Source organism: Tursiops truncatus, chromosome 10, assembly GCF_011762595.2.
Source record: "Tursiops truncatus isolate mTurTru1 chromosome 10, mTurTru1.mat.Y, whole genome shotgun sequence".
Taxonomy (NCBI): domain Eukaryota; kingdom Metazoa; phylum Chordata; class Mammalia; order Artiodactyla; family Delphinidae; genus Tursiops; species Tursiops truncatus.
The window spans coordinates 28,583,417-28,610,403 of record NC_047043.1 but is presented as its reverse complement, the minus strand read 5'-3'; the positions used below and the strand labels follow the sequence as shown (position 1 = coordinate 28,610,403).

Here is a 26,987-nt window from a genome sequence, read left to right as displayed (position 1 = left end):
CATCGCCTCCATAGATTTCATTAATAATATACAGATTATATACTTTGCTAATTTGTGGCCAGACATCTTTACCCAAGGCTAAAACACACCTTTCCAGCCCCACCCAATGCCACTTTTCCTCTTCACTTTGCTGCTTATAAGCAAACCACCATTCTTTTAGGTATCTCTACGCAAAACCGAGGCCCAGACTCTGCTCACTCTTCCCCACATCCCAATCCAAACTTGAGAGTCAAAAGTATAAAGAAGGTAAATAGAGGCAGGGTCGCAGCACAGCTGAGAGCAGAACCCCGGATGCCACCAACAGTGGAGAGATGGCCTGAAGAGGAGGAGACGGTGGGGGAGAAAGGGAGGAAGCCATCTACAGGATGCGAGAAGCAGGAGAGAGTGGGGTTAGTGTACCCAAGGGAGGAGAAATGGGGGTAGTCAACAGGTGGGAGGGATGCAGAGAGAAAGGCTGAGGCTGCCAATAGGCGACTGAAACTTCTGTGTCCTCAGTGGGGCCATTTTCAGCTCACTGGTGGCAGTTCAGGAAGACAGACTGCAGAATTCAGAGTAAATGGATGTAAGGACAGGGAATATTAAGTACAAGCTCTTCTTTCTAGCAGAGAAGGGAAGAAACAGAGAGAGTGATAGCCAATAAGGAAGGTTGGGTGTTCTGTAATATTTCTGCTTTAGAATTAAATAGACTTGCACATACCAATAAGCTAAGTTGACATCTTACCTTAAATATCTAGATCCTTCCTCACCATCTATCTAAAGTCTCTTGAGGGACTTCCCTGGTGGCGCAGTGGATAAGAATCCGCCTGCCAATGCAGGGGACACGGGTTCAATCCCTGGTCCGGGAAGATCCCACATGTTGCGGAGCAACTAAGCCCATGTGCCACAACTACTGAGCCCACGTGCCTAGAGCCTGTGCTCCACAACAAGAGAAGCCACCACAATGAGAAGCCCGTGCACGCACCGCAACGAAGAGTAGCCCCCGCTCACCACGACTAGAGAAAGCCCGCGCGCAGCAACAAAGACCCAGCACAACCAAAAAAAATAAAAATTAAATTAAATCTTAATAATAATAATGTCTCTTGATCCTTCAAGACCCAATTCTACCCCAATTTCTTCTAAGCAGCCTTTTCTGACCACCTTAATTGGAAGAGTCCTCCATTCTCTGTCCTGGGGGTGTTTACTGCCTTTACTGTGTGTGTTTCCTTCTTGCCACCTCTTCTGTGCCCTTCTAAGTAAATCAGGTTTCAGATAGGAGAGGAAGGAGCTCAGTCTTTGCTTTGTAGCATCTCATCGTGAGTTCAAAACGCTATTGGGAGTTCTTTTTCACATCCACGATATAAGCATGTTGCTGACCCTTCAAGGGACTCTATTATAACTTTTGAGAATTTATAAATTCATCTGCTTACCAAACAGATAAACACACTGCAGTTCTCAACAGATGATCTTACTTTTTTTCTAAAGAGTTCTTAGCCTAGCTTACTGATGGAATACTTCCCCCATCCCAGCCCTAAAAATGTATAGGTTTGCTCTTACATTTAGATAAAGGTAGCATGTATCATGCAAATTTTATTTATCAGCACGTGCTGTATAGTATATTAACATAGTTAATAGTATTTAACATTAATAGTATATTAACACTACTCAAAAATTTGCATTTTACTTTTTTTTTTTTTTTTTTTTTTTTGCGGTACGCGGGCCTCTCACTGCTGTGGCCTCTCCCGTTGTGGAGCACAGGCTCCGGACGCGCAGGCTTAGCAGCCATGGCTCACGGGCCCAGCCGCTCCGCGGCACGTGGGATCCTCCCAGACCGGGGCACGAACCCGCACCCTCTGCATCGGCAGGCGGACTCCCAACCACTGCGCCACCAGGGAAGCCCCAAAAATTTGCATTTTAAAAAGAGTAAGTCTAAATGCACTTGGAAACTGAGATTATCTAATATTCTCCCTTATTCCAAGTCTAAACAACAAATTGAATAATTCTAGAGTAGCAACCAAATGATATCGTTACTTGTTTATCCAAGTTTCAAGTTTCTGTTTCAGATGATGTAATAAGTCACTTACTGATACTTACCTGATTGTAATCATTTTTCTTTCTCTATCAGGTAAGTAGCATTTTTTCATTTTTATAATATTAGAAGGGTATTGGAATCGTTCCGAGTTGATAAAAAAGAGGGGCTGAGGAATTCTGGAATATACTTCATCAGCCACTGGAAACATCCATGCATCCAGAGCAATACCGCACCTGATCAAAGAAGTCTGGTTACACACTGGCCCAGATACAGGAATGTCTAATAATGCAAGGATTCAGAGACACACAGCACACCAGATCATTATGGGTTATCTCACTGAGCTGAAGAGGTATTATACTTCACTGTGGGAAAGGGATATGATTAGCTTTATAAGGTAGCAAACTTGTAATTATACAATCATTTTCTTTAGGAGGCATTTAAGAATTGCAACCTTTAGAAAGACATAATATTTAAAATTTTTTTATTCATTTTTTGTCATCTTTCAAGATAAATTTTAAAATATTATAAGTACTATTCTTCAAAATTGGGGGGTATCTGAAAAAATACAGTACATGCACTATTGCCCCTGTGTTTCTAGTCCTTCTGGACACTGTCGTGTACTCATTATACTTCTTTCAGAGTAACAGTTAGACCCATTCCTCACCTGGAAGAGTGTCTGGGTGTTGAAGAAAAGCCTATGGAGTATATCATTTGAAAATGAAATGTAATTAATTTTCTTTTTAAAAGTAAGTTATCCTATGTTTCTTAGCCTTTTGGACACTCTATTTTATGTGCTAAATGGAGGAAAGAAGAGAATCCCCTTACGTTGAAACAGATTTTAAGAAATGTGAGATGAAGTTTCACAGATGATCCTACCCTCTTTCTACATGGTTGGTTCTACATGGTCTCATCAATCTGGGATAAAATGGTTCAAGGAAGAAAATATTTCTTCAAGTTAGAAGACTGGGGGCCTGACTTCCACCCACATAACTATGTAATTTTAGCCCACACTTCATCTTAAGGATGAAAAAAATTAATTAAAAAATGCCCTACCTATTGGGGAAGTCTAGAAAATAGTATAAGATGACAATATTTTTATTACAATTATTATGTCACAGATAATACGTATATATAAAGCTAAACTTCCAAATGAAAATAATAAGCGCTTGAGCAGATGAATAATAACGAGGAAAAATATGGAGAGATGCGAAGAGTTTTCAGTAGCAAGAGACGTAGTTGGTTTCTGTTGAGGAAAATTCATACGGAGGACTTTACGGAGGCAAAAGAACAAACTTGTGAATTCCGAAGGATCTCTTCCTCACTAAGAATTTGATAAATTCTATCTCACGTGTGTTATCACTCCCCCCGCTTCCAAACACTGAGACTCATTCTCTTACCTGAATCTCTGGTCTTCACTAAGACTCTGAATAACTGTGGCTGCACCGAAAGAATGTCCAATAACCGCTATTTTATCCCTGTCGATGGAGTCCTATGTGAAAAAGCATGATGTAAGTTCATCAGTATCTTGCAGGTTGTTCGGAGGATAGGCAGTGATTTTGTGAATTATAAACATCTTTTCACAGGCATGGTTAAGTACCTTGGTTTCTTAGAAAAGAAATATATATACACATACATACATTCACGAGCACCCACACACCCACATACACATATTTAAACATATGCACATATATGTACATATACATGCATGCTTACCTATATATACACAAAGACACACACATAGTTGTTGAGCATTTCTAAGAGTTCAGAGGTAAACTTCATGGCCTTCCTCTTCACCCACACTTCAAGCATCAACATCATTGCTGATTTCTCCCCCTCCCCCCTCCATGTTTATTAGTTTGTTCACTCCCTGAGTATCGATTGAGCACGTGCTCTGTGCCAGGCATTATAGTTCATTTTCCATGAGCTCCCAGTCTATTAGGGAAGGAGCGACGGATACACGATGCAGATGCAGTAGGGTCGTACCATGGAGCACATATGATAGACAGCCAGACCAGTCCAGGGTGGGCAGTGAGGCCCAAGAAAGCTTCATGGCCGAGGTAATACCCGACTTGAGTTGACGATTAAGCAGGACTGAGTCAGGAAGATGGGGTGTCAGACCAAGGGGACAACACATCCATAGGTATGGAGACAGGAGAGTGGCTAGCCGAGGGACACAAACGCTTCACTGTGTCTGGAGGACATACCATCATCTTAGTGCCCTGTGCTTTCCTACACTCCACCCCCCTACACACACGTTTGAGTCTTCATTCACGCGGTCCACTCTGATATCCTTCCACCCCACCCCAATATTTTGTCTAAAACTTTTCACCAGCGTTTCAAGATCAAGCTCAAAAACATGCAGGAACTGCCCAAGAAATTACAATACTTCCACTGGTTGTATTAAGTTGAAACATATGAAATTTGCCATTTTTGTAGATCAAAGCTGCCTGGTGGCAATTTCATATGTAGTTCAACCTGATGTGTTCCTCACTGTTGGAATATTTTGCAGGTACTTTTTTTTTGCAGCCCTTTATCATATTGTATCTTGTATTACAGCAGTAAGACAGACAAAAATGTGAGCAATAAAGAAGTCTAGGCCAGGGGAAAATGGCTTTTTTTTTAAGCTCACCTTCATCTGTTCCACGTCAAACTCTAAATCTAATACATTCTTCTCTGGTCTCCCGCGATCTATGTCCAGAATCAAATCGAGAGCTTGAGAACACTCCTTTGCTCGTTGCAGTACCTAATATGATGATTAGAAGAAGGAAATGGCAAAGAAAAGAGTTGTAACACTTAAAGCTTGTGCAGAGGGGGCAGGTGGAAAAAATACGCGGTTGCTTATAAACCGGAAATGACTTTGAGATTAGTGATTAGAACACAGCCTAGCATGATGACCCAGGCACCAGCTTTACAGGTAGTTATGGCTTGGTCCAAATCCTGACTCTGTTGCTTACCCACTGTGTGACCTCAGATGATTTACTTAACCTCTCTGAACTTCCATTTATTGTATAATAATGCCTCAGTGAATGTGGGTGGGATTAAATGCAATAACATATATAAAAAGCACCCACTATAAAGCCTGGTACTGAGGTGGAAAGCAGTGTGCTTTATGTCACTTGATCTTCCTCAAAGCCCCATGTGAAAGATACTGTTAATATTCATTATTTCGTAACGGATCAAACATGGAAGCAAAGCAAAAAGAATAAGTAACTTGTTCAAGATCACTCCACTGCGAGGTGATGGTGCCAGGATTCAAACGTAGAAAGTTGCATTCTAAGGCTGGACTCTTAATGCTATTCTATACCACCTCTGTGAAAAGTAGTCTTTACTTCTAATGCAAAAGGATTCTGAATATTCACTGTCATCTCCTAGGATTTTTATGTTGGTCTTTGTTTTTACTATGATCCAGATAGTTCGTTAAGGGCATTTGATTACTCAGAGAATCCTCTGACAGATCTTTTGGGGATGGGAAGTAAGGAGATCTAGGAGCACGGTCTGCCATATGTTAAATTAAACGAACAAATGTCATCATTTTGCCTATGCTTTTTGGTCACCATGCCACCTCTCTTCTCCTTGCAACATACCTGCTCGTTTCGTAGAGGAAACTCCTCCTCCCCTCGTTTTAGGGTTCTAAGATAAAGCCAAGTCTGGTTTCCTATTTCTGCAGCAGACTGGTCCTTGAAATAGTAAGTCGCAGATGCAGAGCCATCTCTACAATACAAACAGAATCAATTACTTACGCTTGCTCTTTCTCTCCTTCATCTCACCTGTGTTCCTCATCCCCAGCCGTGACTCTTTCTGACTCCCTTTCTTGCACTCTACCTTTTTTTAAATCAAAGAAGCCCCCAAGGGAGTTCTAAGAAAAAGACATGGTTGCCTGTGAACAACCCATTCCATCTTCACAATTCTGGGAGGCTGCGGTGTTGAAAACTCTCTCCTGGAATCAAATCCCAGTGCTGTCACTTGCTAGCTGTGTGGTTTGGGGCAAATTACTTACCCTTCCTCAGCTTCATTCTCTGCCTCCTTGAAACAGTGGTAATGATAACCGTCTTAAAGCATTGTTATGAAGATTAAATGAGATGGTCTGTGAACACGGCACTCAATAAACATTCTAGAAATGTTAGCTATTTTTTTTACATACTTGACAATCTAGCTCAGTCTCCTTTTTTGTTCATCATGTAACCATAGTTGACAATCCTATCAGCACTTTTCATAAACCTGTATGAAAGGTAGAGCTCAGCCACATACCAGGTGACGTACCTGTGTTCTATGGCAGCAACTATAAACCCGTGAGATGCCAGGTCAATACCAATAGCAGAATAAATTGTCCTTCAAAACAAAAAGAGGGAAGCGTTCAACTACCAGTCATGATTACAAGGGGTCCACAAATAAACGTAGGAATATGGAGGTAATTATGCCCCTGTAGTAGTGCCCTGGGGTAAAGCAGAGAGCTGTGGTGCTCAAAGGGGGCTGATTTTACCACTCAGGGGATATTTGACAATGTCTGGAGGGGTTTTCATTATCATGAGTAGGGGGAGGGTGTTACTGGCATCTAGTGGATAGAGGGATGCTGCTAAAACCATCCTATGATGCACAAGACTACATTCCACAAGAAATTATCCAGTCCAAAGCATCAGTGGTACCAAGGCTGAGAAACACTGGTGCAGTGATTATAAATATTGCCTTTGAGAATTCTGTTTTTTTTTAACTTTTTATTTTATATTGGAGTATAGTTGATTAACAATGTTGTGAGAGTTTCAGGTGTACAGCAAGGTGGTTCAGTTATACATATTCATGTATCTATTCTTTTTCAAATACTTTTCCTGTTTAGGCTGTTATATAATATTGAGCAGAGTTCCCTGTGCTATACAGTAGATCCTTGTTGGTTATCCGTTTTAAATAGAGCAGTGTGTACGTGTCAATCCCAAACTGAGAGTTCTGGGTTTTAATCTTGCGTCTGCCACTTACCAGCTATGTGACTTTAGGTAATTACATTACTGCATTTCTGTCCTCATCTGTAGAATGGGGACAGATAATAAAGCCTTTGCTTTAGAATAGTGATAAGGTTTTGATAAGATAATACACAGTGCAGGAAGGTGGTACAATGTGACGCTTAAGAGAACAGGACCTACACTCTGACCACTGCAGGTGATTGTATCCTGGTTCCCTCACTTATTAGCTCTCTACCTTGGATAAGTCACTTATCTTTTCTCTGCCTTAGTGCTTTATCTGTAGAAGGGTGATGTTATAAGATTATGGTACCTGGTCGGGTTACTGTAAGGATTAAGTAAGTTACACAGTTTCAGTGCTTATAACCGTGTCTGCAACAGGGGAAATAACCGAACACACGTTAGCTGTTATGTAAATGACTGGACAGGGTGAGATGCTTAAAGGATCATGTGCTAATTAGCAACTACATTCAGAATCCCTTCCACATCTTTGCTCTGCACAATCTTCTCTCCTGTCATGTATTCAATAGGAAATGGCCATAAGGAACAAAAAGGAGGTAGGCACCATGTCTTGTACTCCTGACAATGCAGGACCAACTCAGGAAGGGAAAATCATCTAGTACAGGGATCAGCAAAACCTTTTCGGTAAAAAGCCAGAGAGTAATTGCTTCCAGCTCTGTGGGCCACACGCTATGTGTCACAACTGCTCAGCTCTGCTGTTACAGCACAAAAGCGGCAGAGACAATGGGGGAAATGAATGAGTGTGGCTGAGTTGCAATAAAACCTTATTTACAGAAGCAGGCAGCAGGCTGGAGCTGGCCCTCAGATTCTGAGATGACAACCACTGGTCTAGAAGGAATCAAATAACTAGCTGGACTACGATAACTTCTTATTGCAGATGCTACACAATTTCTTACCAGCTAAAAGCCACTCTTCTGAAAGTCTTATAATCCTCTGAAGGGGGAGACGGGGAGGCAGTTGAGAAGATGTAGGAAGAAAGTGGAGGGCGTGCGGTGGCCGTGAAAATGTGCCACTCGTCATGGCACAGAGATCACCGTTGACTAAAGACCCCTCGCAGATCCCACCCCTGTGGATTCGAGTGAAAGCTAGGCTTCCTGTGGGTCGGTCCCAGCGACTGGACATGGTGTGGGTTTAACGCAGGTCCTTTCCTGTGAGGTGCAGAGCTCCTCTGAGGAGCAGTTCTTTTTTTTTTTTTTTAGCCTTCCACTGCGCCACCAGGGAAGCCCTGAGGAGCAGTTCTTGGTCAAGCACTCCCTCCATCGGCCTGGCCCAATCTTTCTTAGAATTGTGCTGCGGTCTCGAGATGCTCCGTATCCAGTCCTTCTGTCTCCCACCTCCTTCCCAGGTGTCCAGCCTGCATCATGAAAGCTCTCCCCGTCTTTTCTGCTTCTGCTCTTTCCCTTCTATCCTCCATGGGCATTTTGTAATACACGTCTTTCACCGCTAATCTAGTCATGGTGGCTGTTTCTCGGAGGACCTGAACTAATACGATGAATGATTTTGAGAGTGTAAATACTATAATATAGAAAGACAACAACCCAAAATGCGACAGCCTGTCTTCCTCTGTTGTGAAGCTGGTCTCCATGGGCTGGAGGCAGGAAAAAACAGGGCTATAGGACCGATCAACAGATCCCAGCTAATTCCTGAGGAACGCCAAGTCCTCCAGGACAGGGGACAGCCTGACACTCCATAATCTGCTGTCCCTCTTCTGGGGGAAAACTGCATTCAGTCATTTGTCCCTAGAATCTAAAGTCGTTCAACCTCTGAGACTTTACCTGAATGCTCCAAGACCATGAGAAAAAATAATGAGTGGGTATTTCTCCCCAGTCCTCAGAGGGGAATTCCAGGCTGCAGGAGTTGTCATTGAACCTAGACAGCAGTGGGAGACTGTAATTAGTGTTTTTTCTGACTTGAGTGTTGCTATTTAATTTAACATATCTCCTTAGTATAAAATTCTGACCCATGGAATTCATGTTTTTATGCATTAATAGTAAATTCATTAAAAAAGTCTCCTACTAGATACCACCAACCGAGGGCCTGAACTATGTGTTTTTCCTAGGACCGTACGATCATTAACTATCGGTTCTCACTGCCAGCTCTGAACTTGAGGTGAGACATTTTCCTACTTAGAGGTGTATTCGGGAAGGCCGTTCCTTATGATGAATCCCAGGTTTGGGCAAAACTTCAGAGGGAATGTTCTGAAACTAAACTACCAGTAAACCTCAGGAATATTACACTGAGATCCAGAATCTTCAGATCGGAGAATCATCTCATTCTAACTTGATCAAAATCAAGAGGAAGGTGGAGAGATCTTCGACTGCACACTTAGATGTAGCTTTGGAGGAAGCTCTGCCACTTACTAGCTACTGACCTTGGGCGAGTCAAGAGAACTCTCTGAGCCTCAGACTCCTATAAAATGAGGGAAATGATATCTATCTCAGGGGGGTTTTGTCAGAGTCATATTTAAGTAGGAAAATGTAAAGCATATCTATCCAGTCACATAGTAAAGGGCTCAAAAAAATGGAAGAGGTTGTCTCTTCTTCCTTCACTTCTCGCTTGTTATTGTCATCATTATCATCAATTATTTGTGTTTCACTTTCACATCAATACGATGCAGATGTGGTCATGAAGACTGCATGTGATGATTGCTATGGAAGTGACTTATAAGTTATTCAGCATCGTAAAGATGCGTAGTGATAATATTTTCATCATTTCTCTTATAAATTGATTCTTAAGAAAACTCCAACGAGATGTTTAAAATGAAGGCCAAAAGTTGTAGGTATTTCTGAGGGGGAAATTTGAAGACATGGTTAACATCAACCCAACAGTAGTGTCTGGTCAAACAGATAAGGAAGGACAACTCAATATTAGCGAAATACAGACATATTAAGTGATGAATGCACATCGGATTGTCTTAGTGAGAGAGGCTGGCCGCTTGGGGATCGGTGATGGGAATGAAAGTAGTTTCCTCATTTATGACATGTAAGAAATTAGCTTTCTCTCCTTTGTTTAGGATCTGGAGAGTTATGGAGGCTTCTGTTTTCTTTCTCTCTTTGCCCAACTGTAGAAAGCACTTTAGCGCAGAGCATAGAAGGTAGTAGTCACATCAGTCCAGCTGCTGGTCTCACCACATGATTGCCTCCAAGAATATGTAAGAAGCAAAAATCAGGCCAGCCATAGAGAGATGTTAGAGCCAGCCTGAAAGTCTGATACCTTCACTCCCTCCACGCACCCCATCGTATTCAGAATAGACAAAACGAGAACCCTTGGTTCTCTGATAGTTACCTGGCCTTTTAAGAAATACTCTGTCATCTTAGGAGATGTCTGGACAGGAGACAATCTACTTTGGTCTTTCACTGCCTGAAACTCCTGCTATTTTCAAGCTTTTCTTATATTCTAGAGCCTAAAAGCAGAAGCAACACAAATCTTACCGAAGAATAAGCTCAAAATTTTGCCCATAAGCCAGTGTGTTCCAAGAAATTTACTAAGACCAAAAAAATATTCTTTGTTTGGGATCCAAAGGGTGTCACAGTGACCATGATCTTGGGATGGATAATACAAACGCAAGAAGGTGCCCTGTAGAGGAAAGAAGTTAATGTACTTTTAGTCAAGTTGCTTCTTAAACATGTTCTAACAGCTATTTTGCATATTTAATTAGCGGGGACCCAAATACTTCTATTGCGCAAGAGGTCCAGAGAGCTTTTTAAGTTGCCGTAGTGATTGAATGCAGTCAAAAGGAAGAGAAATAGAACAACAGTGTGCTTTTTGAGTGAAAAGAAAGTATGAGCAGCCTGGTTTCAGCCATCAAAGAAGGGGGAAGAAAGAGTTTATAGTTAATCCGATGAGAGCAACGAATTGGGGAATGAATTAAACTGCCAAAGGCTTCCCAGGAGACCATACAAATGGCAAAATAAGTCTTTCTCAGTTGAGGGCAAGGTCAGGTTTCAAAACCTTCTCATGGGCCATAGCCACAGTCAATATTAGAATATAAGGATAAGTGGTATTAGTCAAATCACTACCTTATTCGTGTAATCAAACATCAAGTCTGTACAACCGACGGAATAAGATCCATTTCCTCTGGGGATTTTAGTTTGGCCAAACATTGCAGCAGCCATCAGAGCTTGTAGTTTTTTGAACCACGCTGGAAAACAGGTCAATATTATTTCACTTGTCAGCCGTTACACCCCAGACTTTATTACACAAAGAAACTCCAAGAGAATCAAGGGACTACCCATAGTTTCCTGCCTCCATTTCTTTACTAATTAGTAAAATACACAAATAATTATTGAGCGCCTGCTGTATGCAAAGCACTGTGTGGGGAAAAAGATGGCGGTCGACATAGCCCTTTTCCTAAGATGTTGAGGATCAGCTCCCAATCCTTCCAGCTTTGCCCTTACCTTCTACTCCTATCCAGAGCATATTAGAGACCACTTCCCAAATCTGCTTTTCCTAAACATGAACTCTATCCACCTTTCAGATTTGGGCTCACGACTTCCCACTGGAAGCCTTCCTATTGGAACAGCAAAGCCTATGGTCCAGAATGAAACTAAATGACCATCTCCCAACTCCCCCTCTTCATCTTCCAAACACACAGCATGCAACTCCAGAATTCCCTAGCTTGGGGACCCCAAGCCAGAAACCTGGGAATCATGCTACTCTCCTAACCCTTTCTCCTCTATCCCCTACATCCAACCAAGTTCCAATCTCTAACATTTGTTTTTAGCTTAGGATTCTCTCTCCAATGTAGCCTTGCCCCATTAGCTCAACTCTCTCAGTTACACCTTAACTGTTCTTGATCGGACAGTCGCCATCTCTCCCAAGTGTCCTGTTCACCTTGGATCCTGACTCCTTCAACTGCATCTTTCACACAACTCCTGGAGTGATTTAAAGCATGAATCTCACCAGGCAATTCTTCAAATCCTTCAATGCTTTCCTATCATCACCAGGTATTTTTTCTTGAAGGGGGAATGTACTGGAATCTTTCTGGAAGGCAGTTTGTAGGTTATGTTTAAATCTACACATGGCTTCCAGTGTGGGGTGGCTTATCTTTCCAGTGTTTGGGGGTTGAAGCTCGTAGAGGTTCACAGGTACACAAGTTAAATCCCAAGTTCCCGGGCACTGTAAGAAAGACCCTCCATGATCTGGAGGTCCACTGGCTCCTCCTCTTCTGCTGCTTTTTCCTTTGTTATCTCCCTCCCTGTGCTCCAGCACTGCTGAGTGACGCACGGGGCTGTTCCATGCGTCTACACCTTAGTAAATGCTGTTCCCTGCGCTTGAAATCCCCATGGCAAACTCCTCTTCGACCTTTAATATCTTGATCTTCTCTGAAGCCTGCCCTGACCACCACCCCAGACTTAATCGTTTCATCCTCAGTATCAAATCAATTCCCTGTATATATTTTTATCTTTCTTCCTATCATATTAGAGTAACATTATGTGTCTGCACACTCTGTCTCCCAAGGCTATTTTGTAAGAGCTGCATCCATATCTTTGTATCCTCACATCTTTAACACAATGTCTAGCACATAAGCGGTGCTCAAACAATATCTGTGAAAATGAGTTAAACTAAGCTTTTCACTGTCACTGGGTCTCTTTTGTTTCTGCTAAATGCTTGACTGCATATATATATTTTTTTTAATTAATTAATTAATTTTTGGCTGCATTGTGTCTTTGTTGCTGCACGCAGGCTTTCTCTAGTTGCGGCGAGCAGGGGCTACTCTTTGTTACGGTGCGCGGGCTTCTCATTGCAGTGGCTTCTCTTATTGCGGAGGACGGGCTTTAGGTGCACAGGCTTCAGCAGTTGTGGCATATGGGTTCAGTAGTTGTGGCACACAGGCTTAGTTGCTCCGCAGCATGTGGGATCTTCCCGGACCAGGGCTCGAACCTGTGTCCCCTGCATTGGCAAGTGGACTCTTAACCACTGCGCCACCAGGGAAGGCCCATGGCCTCTATTCTTTTACCCACCCACTCTTGAAACATTTTCTCTCTCTGGTGTCAAAACCCTTTAACACACCTGCAGTTTCACCTGTTCCCCTTTCTAACCCCCAATCAAGTCCTCATGTAATTTCAGGATGGTGAGTCCATATATCAGTGTATCTGGATTCAGTTTTCTAGATTCAGCTTGCCTGCTCCTTTCCTTCTGTTGGACTGTGAGAGGTGTATTCCAGGACATCTGACCCCTGAAAAGGTCTCAGGAAACTTCGAGCTGACCCAGGTTTGAGTGTAGGCCTCTAGGGCCCTGTGGCTGGTGAGTGCCAGGGAGGCTGCAGAAAAGGTTCACCAAACAACAAGGTCCTACTGTACAGCACAGGGAGCTGTATTCAATATCCTGTGATAAACCATAATGGAAAAGAATATGAAAAAGAATATATATGTATAACTGAGTCACTTTGCTGTACAGCAGAAATTAAACACAACATTGTAAATAAACTATACTTCAATAAAATAAACAAGAAAGAAAGAAAGAAAGAAAAAGAAAGAAAGGAAAGAAAAAAGAAAGAAAGAAGGAAGAAAGAAAAGAAAGAAAGAAAGGAAGAAAGGAAGGAAGGAAGGAAGAAAGAAAGAAAGAAAGAAAGAAAGAAAGAAAGAAAGAAAGAGGAAGGAAGGAAGGGAGGGAGGGAGGGAGGGAGGAAAGAAAAGAAAAGAAAGAAAGAAAAGGTTCACCAGCCCGCAGCTAATCTGGTCATGGTCCTAGATTTCCCATTCTCTAACCAACCATCAGCACTCATCACGAAGGAAGAGGCAGGGAAGAGACTTGCCAGGTTGAATGGCCACTCTGTAGATGATATAGTTTTGTGGTTCAGAACTTACAAATGTCACTTCCTATTTTTCTTCAACTCTATTTTAATAGGAGCATTAGAACCTATGGTATGCTGTTAATCTTATTATACATTTTTGGTGATGTTCATTTATCAAATAGTCCTGATGTCCATTCCTGGGGTTGGAGATGGAATGGACACGTGCTAGGAAAATGACACTCTCTTATATGGCTTTACGTCCTCCATTAGCGAATGGGATATCTCTAGCCATGTTTACAAACTTTTTGGCTGCATGATCATATTTTCTATGTATTCATTTATTAAGAATGATACAAATAATCATCTATTATTTTCATCTTTTATTGAATAAACTATTTCTAATAATTTAAAATTTATTTATGCATAATTTTAAAAATATTTATGCATTCATTTTTGAGTAGTTCAAATGAATGGGGCATTGGGCTCCAGGCTGGGATGACAAAGATGAATCAAGCGTGTCCTCAAGTTTCTGACTGTCCAGTAACAGCTTTCCAGTGATTTTCAGACATGGGGGAATAGAGAACATGTTTTGAAATTCCCACTCTGTACCGATAAAAAGCACATGAGGCAAATGTCTCCTAGGTAAGAATTTGCTCGTCATGTAAGATGTTACCTGTTTTCAACATACAGATAAGGGAATGGGAGAATTAATTTAACCTCCTTGAGCTTGACTACAAGCCCTCTGTCTTAGTCACCAGTGTATTACGCACACCTCAGTTCTCTGATAAGTATTGTTGCATGAATGGACCTGTGAGATATGATGCCATTTCCTATGCAAACATAGATAGAAGATCTGGTCCGTTTTCTGCTGTTGCAATCATTTCCCCAACTATGAAGCAGGGCCAGATTTGTAAGGCACTGGTTATGAAAGATCTTTGGTAAATGTCACAGTAAGGAGTCACCCGTCAAGACCGCACAACTAGATCCAGGGCTGCCCTATCTCCCCAGGTGCGTGCGTCTGTGGTACAGACAGTATGGCACCTTGCAGAGGCCGCTGATGCTGCTCACCTGAGGAGACTAAATAGAGAAGTTCATGCATCCCAACCCTCTGGGATTAGCAGGAATTCACAAAGCTCCAGAAGGAATCGCTTTTCAATCAAGGTTATTCTAGGTGACAGGAGATGTCCCTGTCTAGAGATGGCTGTCCCATTCCAGCCGCCACTCCTGGGCTTGACTAAGCCTCCCCCTCTTCTCCTTCCCTCCACCCTGCAAAGTAAGAAAGAGCAAGGGATGCACATCCATGCTCATCTGGAGCTCCGAGTGCCTACTGGTCCCTGCTCCTGCCTGTCATTAGATAGAAAAGATTGTCCCCCTCTGCATCCCAAACTCTAAATCGCCATCTTCTCACACACTCCACCATCAACCAGGACTTCACCTGTTGATCAAGACTCCTGCCTCTCCTTCACCTTCGTGGGGGCAGGTTTGGGGTTGCCTCTGAAGGCACTTCAGGGGAAGTGTGTTACTGCACGGAGAGGGCGTGAGTCAGGGCAATGAGGTATAGAAGGGGCGGTGTAGACCTTCTCTACGGTGACTGCACGCTGAGGTTCCAGCTTGTCTGAAAAGGCCTCATCCTAGGCTGTCCTGCAGTCCTGATGTTGAAGAAGAAGGCACTCCTCTAGTTTCGTTAAGAAGAGGAAAGAGTGAGGCCCTCCCCCCTCCCCCGGGAGAACTGAGGATCTCATCTTCATCAGAATCTTCTTAGAAGTCCACACGTGCAACTTCCCTGGGACCACTTCGAGTCTGGCAACAGGTCAGTGGCTCAAGCCCTTGAACAAATATACCTCTTACCTGATGATTCAATATAGGCAACAGGATTTAGGTCTTGCCAGTAAAAGGGATGAACCAGCGTGAGGCAGGTGCAGAGGCAGAAAAGCGCGTGCAGTTTGGGTGGCAACATCTTGGAAGCTGAGCAGCCGTTTCAGCTTAACCTTCTTCAAGGCAGATGATTAAAAGGAAAAAAAAGACATGCAACAACGAGGACTTAAATAGGCTAACCTATCAGTGAGATTAAAGGACTAGCAACATGATTCCGTGTGTCATAAAGGGAGAAGACATTTGGGAAAACACAGCACATGCAGTTTCTAGGATGGGTTCTTGGAAGGCACCAGGGTGTCAGAGTTCTTGGTCATGCTGGATTGCAGAGCCCAGAAATAACACTTTTAGGTTATAATATTAGGTTTTCGGCCACTAGTTCCCTAACTTTGTAGCAGTCTAGTGTGGTTAGAAAGAAGAGCATCAAACTATAATAATTTTATCACATGTCATAATCATAATCATATCCAAGGGCATGTCTAGCTCCTAGTAAACCCTCAATATGTTTTGGCTAACGTTTCCGTCATGTTTGTAAAATAATCGTGTTGCAGCAGCTGGGTGTGTTTTTGGTGCTGATGATGTTATATTTGGGGGGATCTCTATAACCCTGCTACGCCTGAGAGCCTCCCAAAGGCAGGGGGCAGATCTTACTTGCTGTCCCAAGTGCCTAACGGGGGTCCTGGCATGCAGCTTGTGTGGGAGAAATGTCGGTAGCACTGATGAATACAACTGGACTTGTGATGATAATAAATTATATTACAGGGAGGCTCTTTGCTAACATCTTAGCAGCAAAAACTATCTTGTATTTGTGAATCACTTTTCCCCTTGAAAATCTCTCCCCTCTTTTTGGGGTGATGGAAATGGTCCAGGCCATCACCATCTCATTCTTGAATTTTGCAATAACCTGTCACTGGTCTCCCCGAACCCTATGGTCAATTCCCAATATAGCAGCCAGAGTGATCATGCCATTCCTCGTGCTCAAAGCCCCCAAATGGCTTCACATGACAGAGCAGAAGCCACAGATCTTAAAGTAACATATAAGGCGCTACAGCCTGTACTCAACAGACTCCTGAGCAGACATCCCAGCCTCTCCTGCACACTCACCCACATACTCCCTGCAACTACACGTCTTCCTTGCCATCCAGCAAACATTTCAGGCACCCTCTTGTCCCACCTTGGGATCTGTACCTGTGTTCCTCTTTCAGGAAGGCTCTTTGCCCTGACACCCAAATAACCGGCTCCCTCACTCCTAGGTTTTTGCTTCCATGTTACCTTCTCAGTGAGGCTTTCCCTGACCAGTTTAAAATTACAATCTACCCCCCAACACATACACCAATACGTGCCCTGTTTCCCCAACTGCTTTATTTTTCTGCATAATATTATCACCAATAGAGATTCTCTGGATTACTTGTTAATTGTTTATCTTCCTCTTCCAGCAAGTCAATTCTGTGAGCATAGGGAATTGGGGCTGGGTTTTTTGTTGTTGTTTTCCCTGCTGTTTTCCCAGGACCTACAACAGTGCCCGGCACAGAGTAGGCACCAGTAAATGCCTGCTGCATGGATAAATTCTGAATCCTGGTAGTTTCTAACACATCGGTTACTCACATAAACTGAGCCATGTTTAGTGATCATGTGGGTGTTTGTCCCACTGATACGAATGGGGTACTAACTAGCTGGCATGGTTATTCTGCAGGAAGATGTAGATCCGTGGCCCAGAAATCAGTGTTCCTGAGTAGCTATGTGCTCCCCTGAATTTCCTGGCCTCCCTGGTAGCTAGACGGGACTGATTTCCGATAAATGGGAATTTGAATGGAAGTGGCCTAGGACATTTATGCGTCAGTATGTCTCTCCATTCCTTCCTTTCCTTCATTCAACAAACTTAGAAGCCACATGTGTGTCTCCAGATGGAGGAAGTCTGGATCCTTCATCACTGAGCAGAAAAGAGCCTATGCCAGTTCATATGGCCTTTTATGAACAAGAAATAAACCTTTGTTGTGTTAACCCATTGAAATCTCCAGGTTAAGTTGTTTTCCATTATGACAGTGCAACAGGGCCGATTCTGAGTAACATCAGATCTGCAGTCATTCAGTCGATGGGTACTTACTAAGCAAATGCTACACACCCTCTGCTATGTCAACAACTGTGGTAAATACCGGAGAATTTGACATAATCCCTGCTCTAAAAGAGCTTACAATAAGGGTTCAGAAACAAGACTCACATCTATAATACAGGAAGAAAGCAAATGACAAGGACATTTCCAAATTCTCAGATGATATGGTACAAATTCTCAGGGCAACAGGAATTCGGAGAGAAAGATTTCAGAGGAGACAGGGCTATAGAAAGGTCAGCTCTTATCACACAGGCTAAAAATCCAGATAGGTAGCTGGGAAAACTGTCCCTGGAGCTCTAAGCTTCTTGGTTATTTGTAGAGTGAGTCTGGCATTTCCTTATTCCATATCTTTTTTTAGGGGGGTGGGGGGAATCAGAAAAAGCATGTACAGTTTAACTCCTTAAATTATTTATAATATTGGTTGACTTCAGTTTATCTTATTTCACTATTATTTTCAATTTTATTATAACGTTAATACATGACTTCAAAATTCAACCATGACAATAAAGTAAATTAAGAAATGGAGCTGTCTCTGCACTAATAATCCCTTGCCAACAGACGTTTTTCCAGATGCATTTCCATGCGTAAATACATGTACACATACACAATACAGACAAACATATACACCCATACATATAAATATACATACATATATAGCTTTAAAGTTTGTTTATAAAACGTCATACGATATATTCAACTTCCATTTTTAATTTGAAAATATATTATAAATATCTTTTCATATGAGTACCTAGCACTATAATTTGTCTTTTTATTTAAAAATGGCACCTAGGAGTTGCTAAAAAAAAGTTTGCTCACTAAATAGATGATAATATTGCTAACATTTGAACACTTACTAAGTGCCAAGTATTTTGCACAGTTTCTGGCACATGGTCCCTTACTCAATCATCACCAAAACAATCTGTCAGGGGAGCTTAATTATCCCCATTCTACTGATGAGGAAACTGAGGCCAGAAAAGTTTAAGTGACTTGTTCTAATCACACAGCTAGCAAGTGCTGGAGGTAGGGCTTAAGCCCAGATTGCCTGAATGCCACCTTTTACCCACCACATGGCATCTTGATATAATGTCAAATTCTGTTCACTCTAAAACCAAAATCTTCTAAAGTTAATGAACAGAACAGTTATTTTAATGATGCTAAACTGGTCAGAGCTGGATTGAGAGATGACTTAACAAAGAATTAGAAATTGTTCTCCAAAGAGATGAGACTCTGTCTCATTGTTCTTGCCCTAATTTATATTGGAGCAACATGCCAAGACCCTTGGAAACTTCAGAGTACTGTGTATGAATCCCGAGACATAGCTAAGTTTCCCAAATAAGCAATAGAAGAAGTTGCACTGAAGCCAGGCTGGATCCTCACAAGCCTCCACTGCTACCCCTCTGTTACAATGTCACCACTTGGATTTTCATCAAGTAACATCATCCACAGAAAGTATTTACCACTCCTGGTGCTTACAGCCCAGGCTGAATAAGGGGAGTGTCGTTCAGCCCATTGGAAGATCACGAGGGATGAAGAGGTGAAAAAGAGAAGACAAAGTGAAACACATAAGGAATCAACAGTGATTTTTAGGAACCCTGCACTAACCCCAAGAAGGCTCACTTGCCCATAGCAACTTGGGTATTCATCACATCTTCCCTGTCAATAACCTCAGGAAGAAGTAGAGACAGCCAATGGCTAGCAAGGCTTCCCCGAGTCCTCCAAGCAGGACTGGGGTGCTCTGCCCTCCCCATGATTCCTACCAGACCAGTGCCATGGCCATCACCTTTTGTCCTTATAGTGGAACCGGCAGAGTTAAGGCCAGGTGAAATGGCCCGCGCCAGTTCCCTGCCTAACCTCAGGCAGGCTGCAAGGCTCTTGCAGAACCTTTGAACACGCTGACTCCTGAGACCCATCGCAGACTTTCTGATGCAGAATCTTCAGAAGGCAGGTCCAGGCATCTATATGTTAGCTCCCTATGGGCTCTGGTATAGCCAGTACCAGGAGGCAGTGTTTGGAAATGTCTGCAATGGAACAGTAAGAGTACTGTTTGCTGAGTTTTTTTCATCACCCTATATATGTGCTATCTGACCTCATTCCCAGAGTAATAATTCTCCAAATAATTCAATGACTGGCTGCCTCATTCATGCATTTGTTCACGAGTCCATTTACTCAATTTTAAGAGTGACTATGTGTCAGTCACTATGTTTCAGATTAAAAGATTTCAAAAATAGATGTGATTTTTGTCTTTAAAATCCCTAGCAGGGAAAGCGATTGTCGAGCGGTCATAATGAGGAATAATAGCACAATAACTGAGGCAGAAGAACGGGTAAGTGACCTGGAAGACAGAATAGTGGAATTCACTGCCATGGAACAGAATAAAGAAAAAAGAATGAAAAGAAATGAAGCCAGCGTAGAGACCTCTGGGACAACATTAAATGCACCAACATTCGCATGATAGGGGTCCCAGAAAGAGAAGTGAGAGAGGAAGGACCCAAGAAAATATTTGAAGAGATTATAGTCGAAAACTTCCCTAACATGGGAAAGCAAATAGCCACCCAAGTCCAGGAAGAGCAGAGAGTCCCAGGATAAACCCAAGGAGAAACACGCCCAGACACATGGTAATTAAATTGACAAAAATTAAAGACAAAGAAAAAATATTAAAAGCAACAGGGGAAAAACGACAAATAACATACAAGGGAACTCCCATAAGGTTAACAGCTGATTTCTCAGCAGAAACTCTACAAGCCAGAAGGGGGTGGCACGATATATTTAAAGTGATGAAGGGGAAGAACCTACAACCAAGATTACTCTACTGGGCAAGAATCTCATTCAGATTTGACAGAGAAATCAAAAGCTTTACAGACAAGCAAAAGCTACAAGAATTCAGCACCAGCAAACCAGCTCTACAACAAATGCTAAAGGAACTTCTCTAAGTGGGAAACACAAGAGAAGAAGAGGACCTACAAAAACAAACCCAAAACAATTAAGAAAGTGGGAATAGGAACATGCATATTGATAATTACCTTAAATGTGAATGGATTAAATGCTCAACCAAAAGACACAGACTGGCTGAATGGATACAAAAACAAGACCCTTATATATGCTGTCTACAAGAGACCCACTTCAGACCTAGGGACACATGCAGACTGAAAGTGAGGGGATGGAAAAATATTTTCCATGCAAGTGGAAATCAAAAGAAAGCTGGAGTAGCAATACTCATATCAGATAAAATAGGCTTTAGAACAAAGAATGTTATAAGAGACAAGGAAGGACACTACATAATGATCAATGATCAGGGGATCAACTCAAGAAGAAGATGTAACAATTATAAATATATATGCACCCAACATAGAAGCACGTCAATACATAAGGCAAATGCTAACAGCTATAAAAGAGGAAATTGTCAGTAACACAACAATAGTGGGGGACTTTAACACTTCACTTACACCACTGGACAGATTACCCAGACAGAAAATTAATAAGGAAACACAAGCTTTAAATGACACAATAGACCAGATATAGTTGATATTTATAGGGCATTCCATCCGAAAACAGCAGATTGCACTTTCTTCTCAAGTGCACATGGAACATTCTCCAGGATAGATCACATCTTGGGTCACAAATCAAGCCTCGGTAAATTTGAGACAATTGAAATCATATCCAGCTTCTTTTCTGACCACAACGTTATGAGATTAGAAATCCATTACAGTGAAAAAAAAACGTAAAAAACAAACACATGGAGGCTAAACAATACGTTCCTAAATAACCAAGAGATCATTGAAGAAATCAAAGAGGAAGTCAAAAAATACCTAGAGACAAATGACAATGAAAACACGATGATCCAAAACCTATGGGATGCAGCACACCCAGTTCTAAGAGGGAAGTTTATAGCAATACAAGCCTACCTCAAGAAACAAGAAAAATCTCAGATAAACAATCTAACTTTACACCTAAAGGTTCTTTGAGAAGATAAACAAAATTGATAAACCTTTAGTCAGACTCATCAGGAAAAAGAGGGAGAGGGTTCAAATCAATAAAATTAGAAACGAAAAAGAAGTTACAACAGACACCACAGGAATACAAAGCATCCTAAGAGACTACTACAAGCAACTCTATGCCAATAAAATGGACAACCTGGAAGAAATGAACAAATTCTTAGAAAGCTATAACCTTCCAAAACTGAACCAGGAAGAAATAGAATATATGAACAGACCAATCACAAGTAATGAAATTGAAACTGTGATTAAAAGCCTTCCAACAAACAAAAGCCCAGGACCAGAGGGCTTCACAGGTGAATTCTATCAAACATTTAGAGAAGAGCTAACAGCCATGTTCTCAAACTCTTCCAAAAAATTGCAGAGGCAGGAGCACTCTCAAACTTGTTGTACAAGGCCACCATCACCCTGATACCAAAACCAGACAAAGATACCACAAAAAAAGAAAATTACAGACCAATATCAGTGATGAATATAGATGCAAAAATCCTCAACAAAATACTAGCAAATGGAATCCAACAACACATTAAAAGGATCATACACCATGATCAAGTGGGATTAACCCTGGGATGCAAGGATTCTTCTATATAGGCAAATCAATCAATGTGATACACCATATTAACAAACTGAAGAATGAAAGACATATGATCATCTCAATAGATGCAGAAAAAGTTTTTGACAAAATTCAACACCTGTTTATGATAAAAACTCTCCAGAAAGTGGGCACAGAGGGAACCTACCTCAGCCTAATAAAGACCATATAGGACAAACCCACAGCAAACATCATTCTCAATGGTGAAAAACTGAAAGCGTTTCCTCTAAGATCAGGAACAAGACAAGGATGTCCACTCTCACCACTATTATTCAACACAGTTTTGGAAGTCCTAGCCACAGCAATCAGAGAAGAAAAAGAAATAAAAGGAATACGAATTGGAAAAGAACAAGTAAAACTGCCACTGTTTGCAGATGACATGATACTAAACATACAGAATCCTAAAGATGACACCAGAACACTACTAGAGCTAATCAATGAATTTGGTAATGTAGCAGGATACAAAATTAATGCACAGAAATCTCTTGCATTCCTATACACTAACAATGAAAGATCAGAAAGAGAAATTAAGGAAACAATCCCATTCACCAATGCAACAAAAAGAATAAAATACCTAGGAATAAACCTACCTAAGGAGGTAAAAGACCTGTACTCAGAAAACTATAAGGCACTGATGAAAGAAATCAAAGATGATACAAACAGATGGAGAGATATACCATGTTCTTGGATTGGAAGAATCAGTCTTGTCAAAATGACTTTACTACCCAAAGCAATCTACAGATTCAATGCAATCCCTTATCAAATTACCAATGGCATTTTTTACAGAAGTAGAACAAAAAATACTAAAATTTGTATGGAGACACAAAAGACCCCGTATAGCCAAAGCAGTCTTGAGGGAAAAACGCGGGGCTGGAGAAACCAGACTCCCTGACTTCAGACTATACTACAAAGCCACAGTAATCAAGGCAATATGGTGTGGCACAAAAACAGAAATATAGATCAATGGAGTAAGATGGAAAGCCAGAGATAAACCCACACACCTATGGTCAACTAATCTATGACAAAGGAAGCAAGCATATACGATGGAGAAAATACAGTCTCTTCAATAAGTGATGCTGGGAAAACTGGACAGCTACATGTAAAAGAATGAAATTAGAACACTCCCTAACGCCATATAGAAAAATAAACTCAGAATGGATTAAAGACCTAAATCTAAGACCGGACACTATAAAACTCTTAGAGGAAAACATAGATAGAACACTCTTTGACATAAATGACAGCAAGATCTCTTTTGACCCACCTCCTACAGTAATGGAAATAAAAACAAAAATAAACAAATGGGACCTAATGAAACTTAAAAGCTTTTGCCCAGCAAAGGAAACTATAAACAAGACAAAAAGACAACCCTCAGAATGGGAGAAAATATCTGCAAACGAATCAACGGACAAAGGCTTAATCTCCAAAATATATAAACAGCTCATGCAGCTCAACATTAAAAAAAACAAACAACTCAATCAAAAAATGGGCAGAAGTCCTAAATAGACATTTCTCCAAAGAAGACATACAGATGGCCAAGAGGCACATGAAAAGCTGCTCAACATCACTAATTATTAGAGAAATGCAAATCAAAACTACAATGAGGTATCACCTCACACCAGTTAGAACGGGCATCATCAGAAAATCTACAAAGAACAATTGCTGGAGAGGGTGTAGAGAAAAGGGAACCCTCTTGCACTGTTGGTGGGAATGTAAATTGATACAGTCACTATGGAGAACAGCATGGAGGTTCCTTAAAAAACTCCAAATGAATTACCATATGTCCCAGCAATCCCACTACCAGGCATACACACAGAGGAAACCATAATTCAAAAAGACACATGCACTCCAGTGTTCATTGCAGCACTATTTATAATAGCCAGGTCATGGAAGCAACCTAAATGCCTATCGACCGACGAATGGACAAAGGAGATGTGGTACGTGTATATACAATGGTATATTACTCAGCCATAAAAAGGAACGAAATTGGGTCATCTGTAGAGACATGGATGGACCTAGAGACTGTCATACAGAGTGAAGTAAGTCAGAAAGAGAAAAACAAATATTGTATGTGGAATCTAGAAAAATGGTACAGATGAACTGGTTTGCAAGGCAGCAATAGAGACAGAGATGTAGAGAACAAATGTATGGACACCAAGGGGGGGAAGTGGGGGTGGGGGTGGGATGAATTGGGAGATTGGAATTGACATATATACATTAATATGTATAACATAGATAACTAAGAAAAACCTGCTGTATAAAAAATAAATAAATAAAATTAAATTTTTTTTAAAAAAAGAAGGCCATCCCCTTCCCCTTCCTATGGACCAGGCCAATACTTAATGCTCGGATCCCTGAGTTCAGTGTTAGCCCAAGATTAGGTTCCAGGCCTTTGTAACTGTCAACACTTCGAAGGGGTGCATTTCCCGGCTCCTACTCATAGACCAACCTCCTGGCTCCTACTCATAGACCAACCTCCTGGCTCAGCATTCTTTTTGGGGTCAAAGGTAATTTGTTCAATACTGATTTGTTAACACAAATCCCTCTCGAACCTGAACACGTAAGTCCCTCAAGGGCTCCCAGCCCCCTTATGAGCCCACCCACCTCTCCCTCCTCCTTCCTCCCATTTCCGCAGCCACCTCGGAAGCCAGAGGTCTGAATGAAAGCCTGACCTTTTCGTTTTTAGAGCTAGAAAGGTCTATGAGAGGCTCCAGGTAATGACGGGGAAGAGAATGTTCTCTGTTTCTGGTTCTGTTTGGCTTTTTAAAAACAAGCCTCCCGCAGAGTCAGGGTAGCGCAGCCGAGATCTTATCTGGGCTGCAGCCTGGAGCTCTGGGACATGGGGAGTAAGTAATCGGAGCAGAAAAGGTTTGGGAGAACTGGGCTCGAATTCCATCACCCTCCCCGCAAAGATCCCAGAGCTGTTCGGAGGGCGGCAGGGAAGGCGAGCCCAGCTCCGGCTTGGAGGTGGGTGCGGGCGGGGTCCCAGCCCTCCAACCCCCATCCTCCCCCATCCTCCCATCCCCATCCTTTCAGCCCCCAACCTCCCAGCCCCCCAGCCGGCGGCAACCCCCGGCTCCCACCCGCCCCGGCGTACCTCGTCACCCGGGCACCGCGATGAGCTGCTTGCGGGAACCGGGACCGGGCGCGCCGACCCCTTTGCTGCTTGCTCGCTGCCAGTACCGCAGGGTCTGTCGCCCGCTGTCACCGGGTCACCGTGGCCGCGGGGCGGCGGGCGAGGGGCTGCGCGCTGGCTTCGCGCTCCTTCTGCCCCGCGCCGTCTGGTCGCCCCGACTCTGACCTCCCCCGGCGCCGCAGGAGGAGGGAAGGGGTGGAGCTGAGGCCACCGTCCTCCCACCAGCAGAGGCGCTGGGACGCGGGCGAGCTCGGCGAACACAGCACCCTCCCAGGGCTGGCTGTCTGCAATCTGGACCCGCGGGTTAACTTAACCCCCTTCCCCCCCGGGACCGACCCACGCGTGCAGAGAGCGGGTGCTGCGCCCCCAGTTCCTGTTCTCAGACTCTATTCCGATCAGATCTTTCCCAGTTCCATTCACCCCCCCCATCGCGCCGACCTTGCTCGTTTCACTAAATTCCCGGTTACCCTGTTTCCATCTGCAATCCGCAATGCCTTGCGCAGTCCGCTTTCCGTTTTATAGTACACTGGAACTAGAAATTATGTGGACTATGCTCCGGCTTGGAAGGCCTGCCACTGAGTTAGTTTCATTTCTCCGTGGAAATACAGTGAAGGGCAATCAGGAAGAGCTTTTATGACTTGGGGGGAAATGGTGTGAAAAGGGGCCATCTGATAGCTCAGCTTAACCCAGTTCTTTGCGGTTTCGCTGAAATTCCTTCCTTCATTTTCCAATGCTTTCTCCTCAATCCAACTTTCTAATTTTAAAATATTCATTTAAAGCGTCAGTTAGAGACTCAGAGAAAGTAGTTTGACATTCATGGGTGGAGTTAATGTTTATGTTTTTAACTAGTGATTTTTGGCTTTTTGGCGAGGTTGGCAGGACTGTAGATGAAATTTATTTTATTTTTATTTGGAGGACTCCAGATTAAGAAGGCATGGATTATAGCTCCTTTCTCACACTTGTTAGTGATGTCACTTTGGGCAAGTTCTTTATCCTTTCTGCTTCTCAGCTTCCTCAAGGGTAAAACGGAGATAATCAAAGTACATTAGTCAGAGGCACCTTGTGAGAACGAAATGCAAATGTATGTGAAATGCTTAAGACAGAGCATACACAGTGCTGTCTAATAGTATTATCTTTAAAGAAGCAGTGACTTATTTAAACCTGACAATAGGTGAACATTTAAACTATCTCAGCCTAATGACAATTTCCTGTACTTCCTGGGATAACCGCCTATGAAACAAATTGCCCCAGAATATTAATCTAAAAGTGTACATGATACACTACGTTAGAGGTCTCTAAGGACCTCCTCCCTTTAACCTTAAGACAGGATGAAGATTCAGAAGACACAATCAGAAAATTCATCATCACACCTAAAAAGGTGGTGGGCTTTGAAAGCAGGTCTTGAAGGCAAGTATGAAATATTTTCTTTCTTTCTTTCCATGTCAACTCTGTGCTTCCTCCCATTGTAATCAGATTACTCTCTCTGAGGAGGTCAGACTGGTTGGCATTTAGCAGGTTAATGTCCTGAGAAGGTCCCCAGTGTAGGGTTGCCAGATTTAGCAAATGAAATACAG

General features: G+C 42.4%; 1 protein-coding gene across 2 annotated transcripts in view; it reads right to left on the bottom strand.

Annotated features, from left to right (window-relative positions):
• Positions 1–25,601, bottom strand: part of PLA2G7 (phospholipase A2 group VII) — a 34,416-nt gene extending 8,815 nt beyond the window's left edge. The window contains exons 1-10 of one of the 2 annotated variants that reach the window (XM_019949990.3): positions 25,375–25,601; positions 15,563–15,705; positions 10,998–11,119; positions 10,410–10,554; positions 8,754–8,847; positions 6,269–6,337; positions 5,593–5,719; positions 4,638–4,751; positions 3,406–3,497; positions 2,071–2,241 (exon numbers count right to left, since the gene is read on the bottom strand). In XM_019949990.3, the coding sequence (XP_019805549.1) occupies positions 2,071–2,241; positions 3,406–3,497; positions 4,638–4,751; positions 5,593–5,719; positions 6,269–6,337; positions 8,754–8,847; positions 10,410–10,554; positions 10,998–11,119; positions 15,563–15,671 (1,043 nt within the window). In that variant the 5' untranslated portion in view covers positions 15,672–15,705; positions 25,375–25,601. The remainder of the gene's footprint in view (positions 1–2,070; positions 2,242–3,405; positions 3,498–4,637; positions 4,752–5,592; positions 5,720–6,268; positions 6,338–8,753; positions 8,848–10,409; positions 10,555–10,997; positions 11,120–15,562; positions 15,706–25,374) is intronic. The other variant, XM_019949991.3, reaches the window with a different exon arrangement.
• Positions 25,602–26,987: the final 1,386 nt, after the last annotated feature.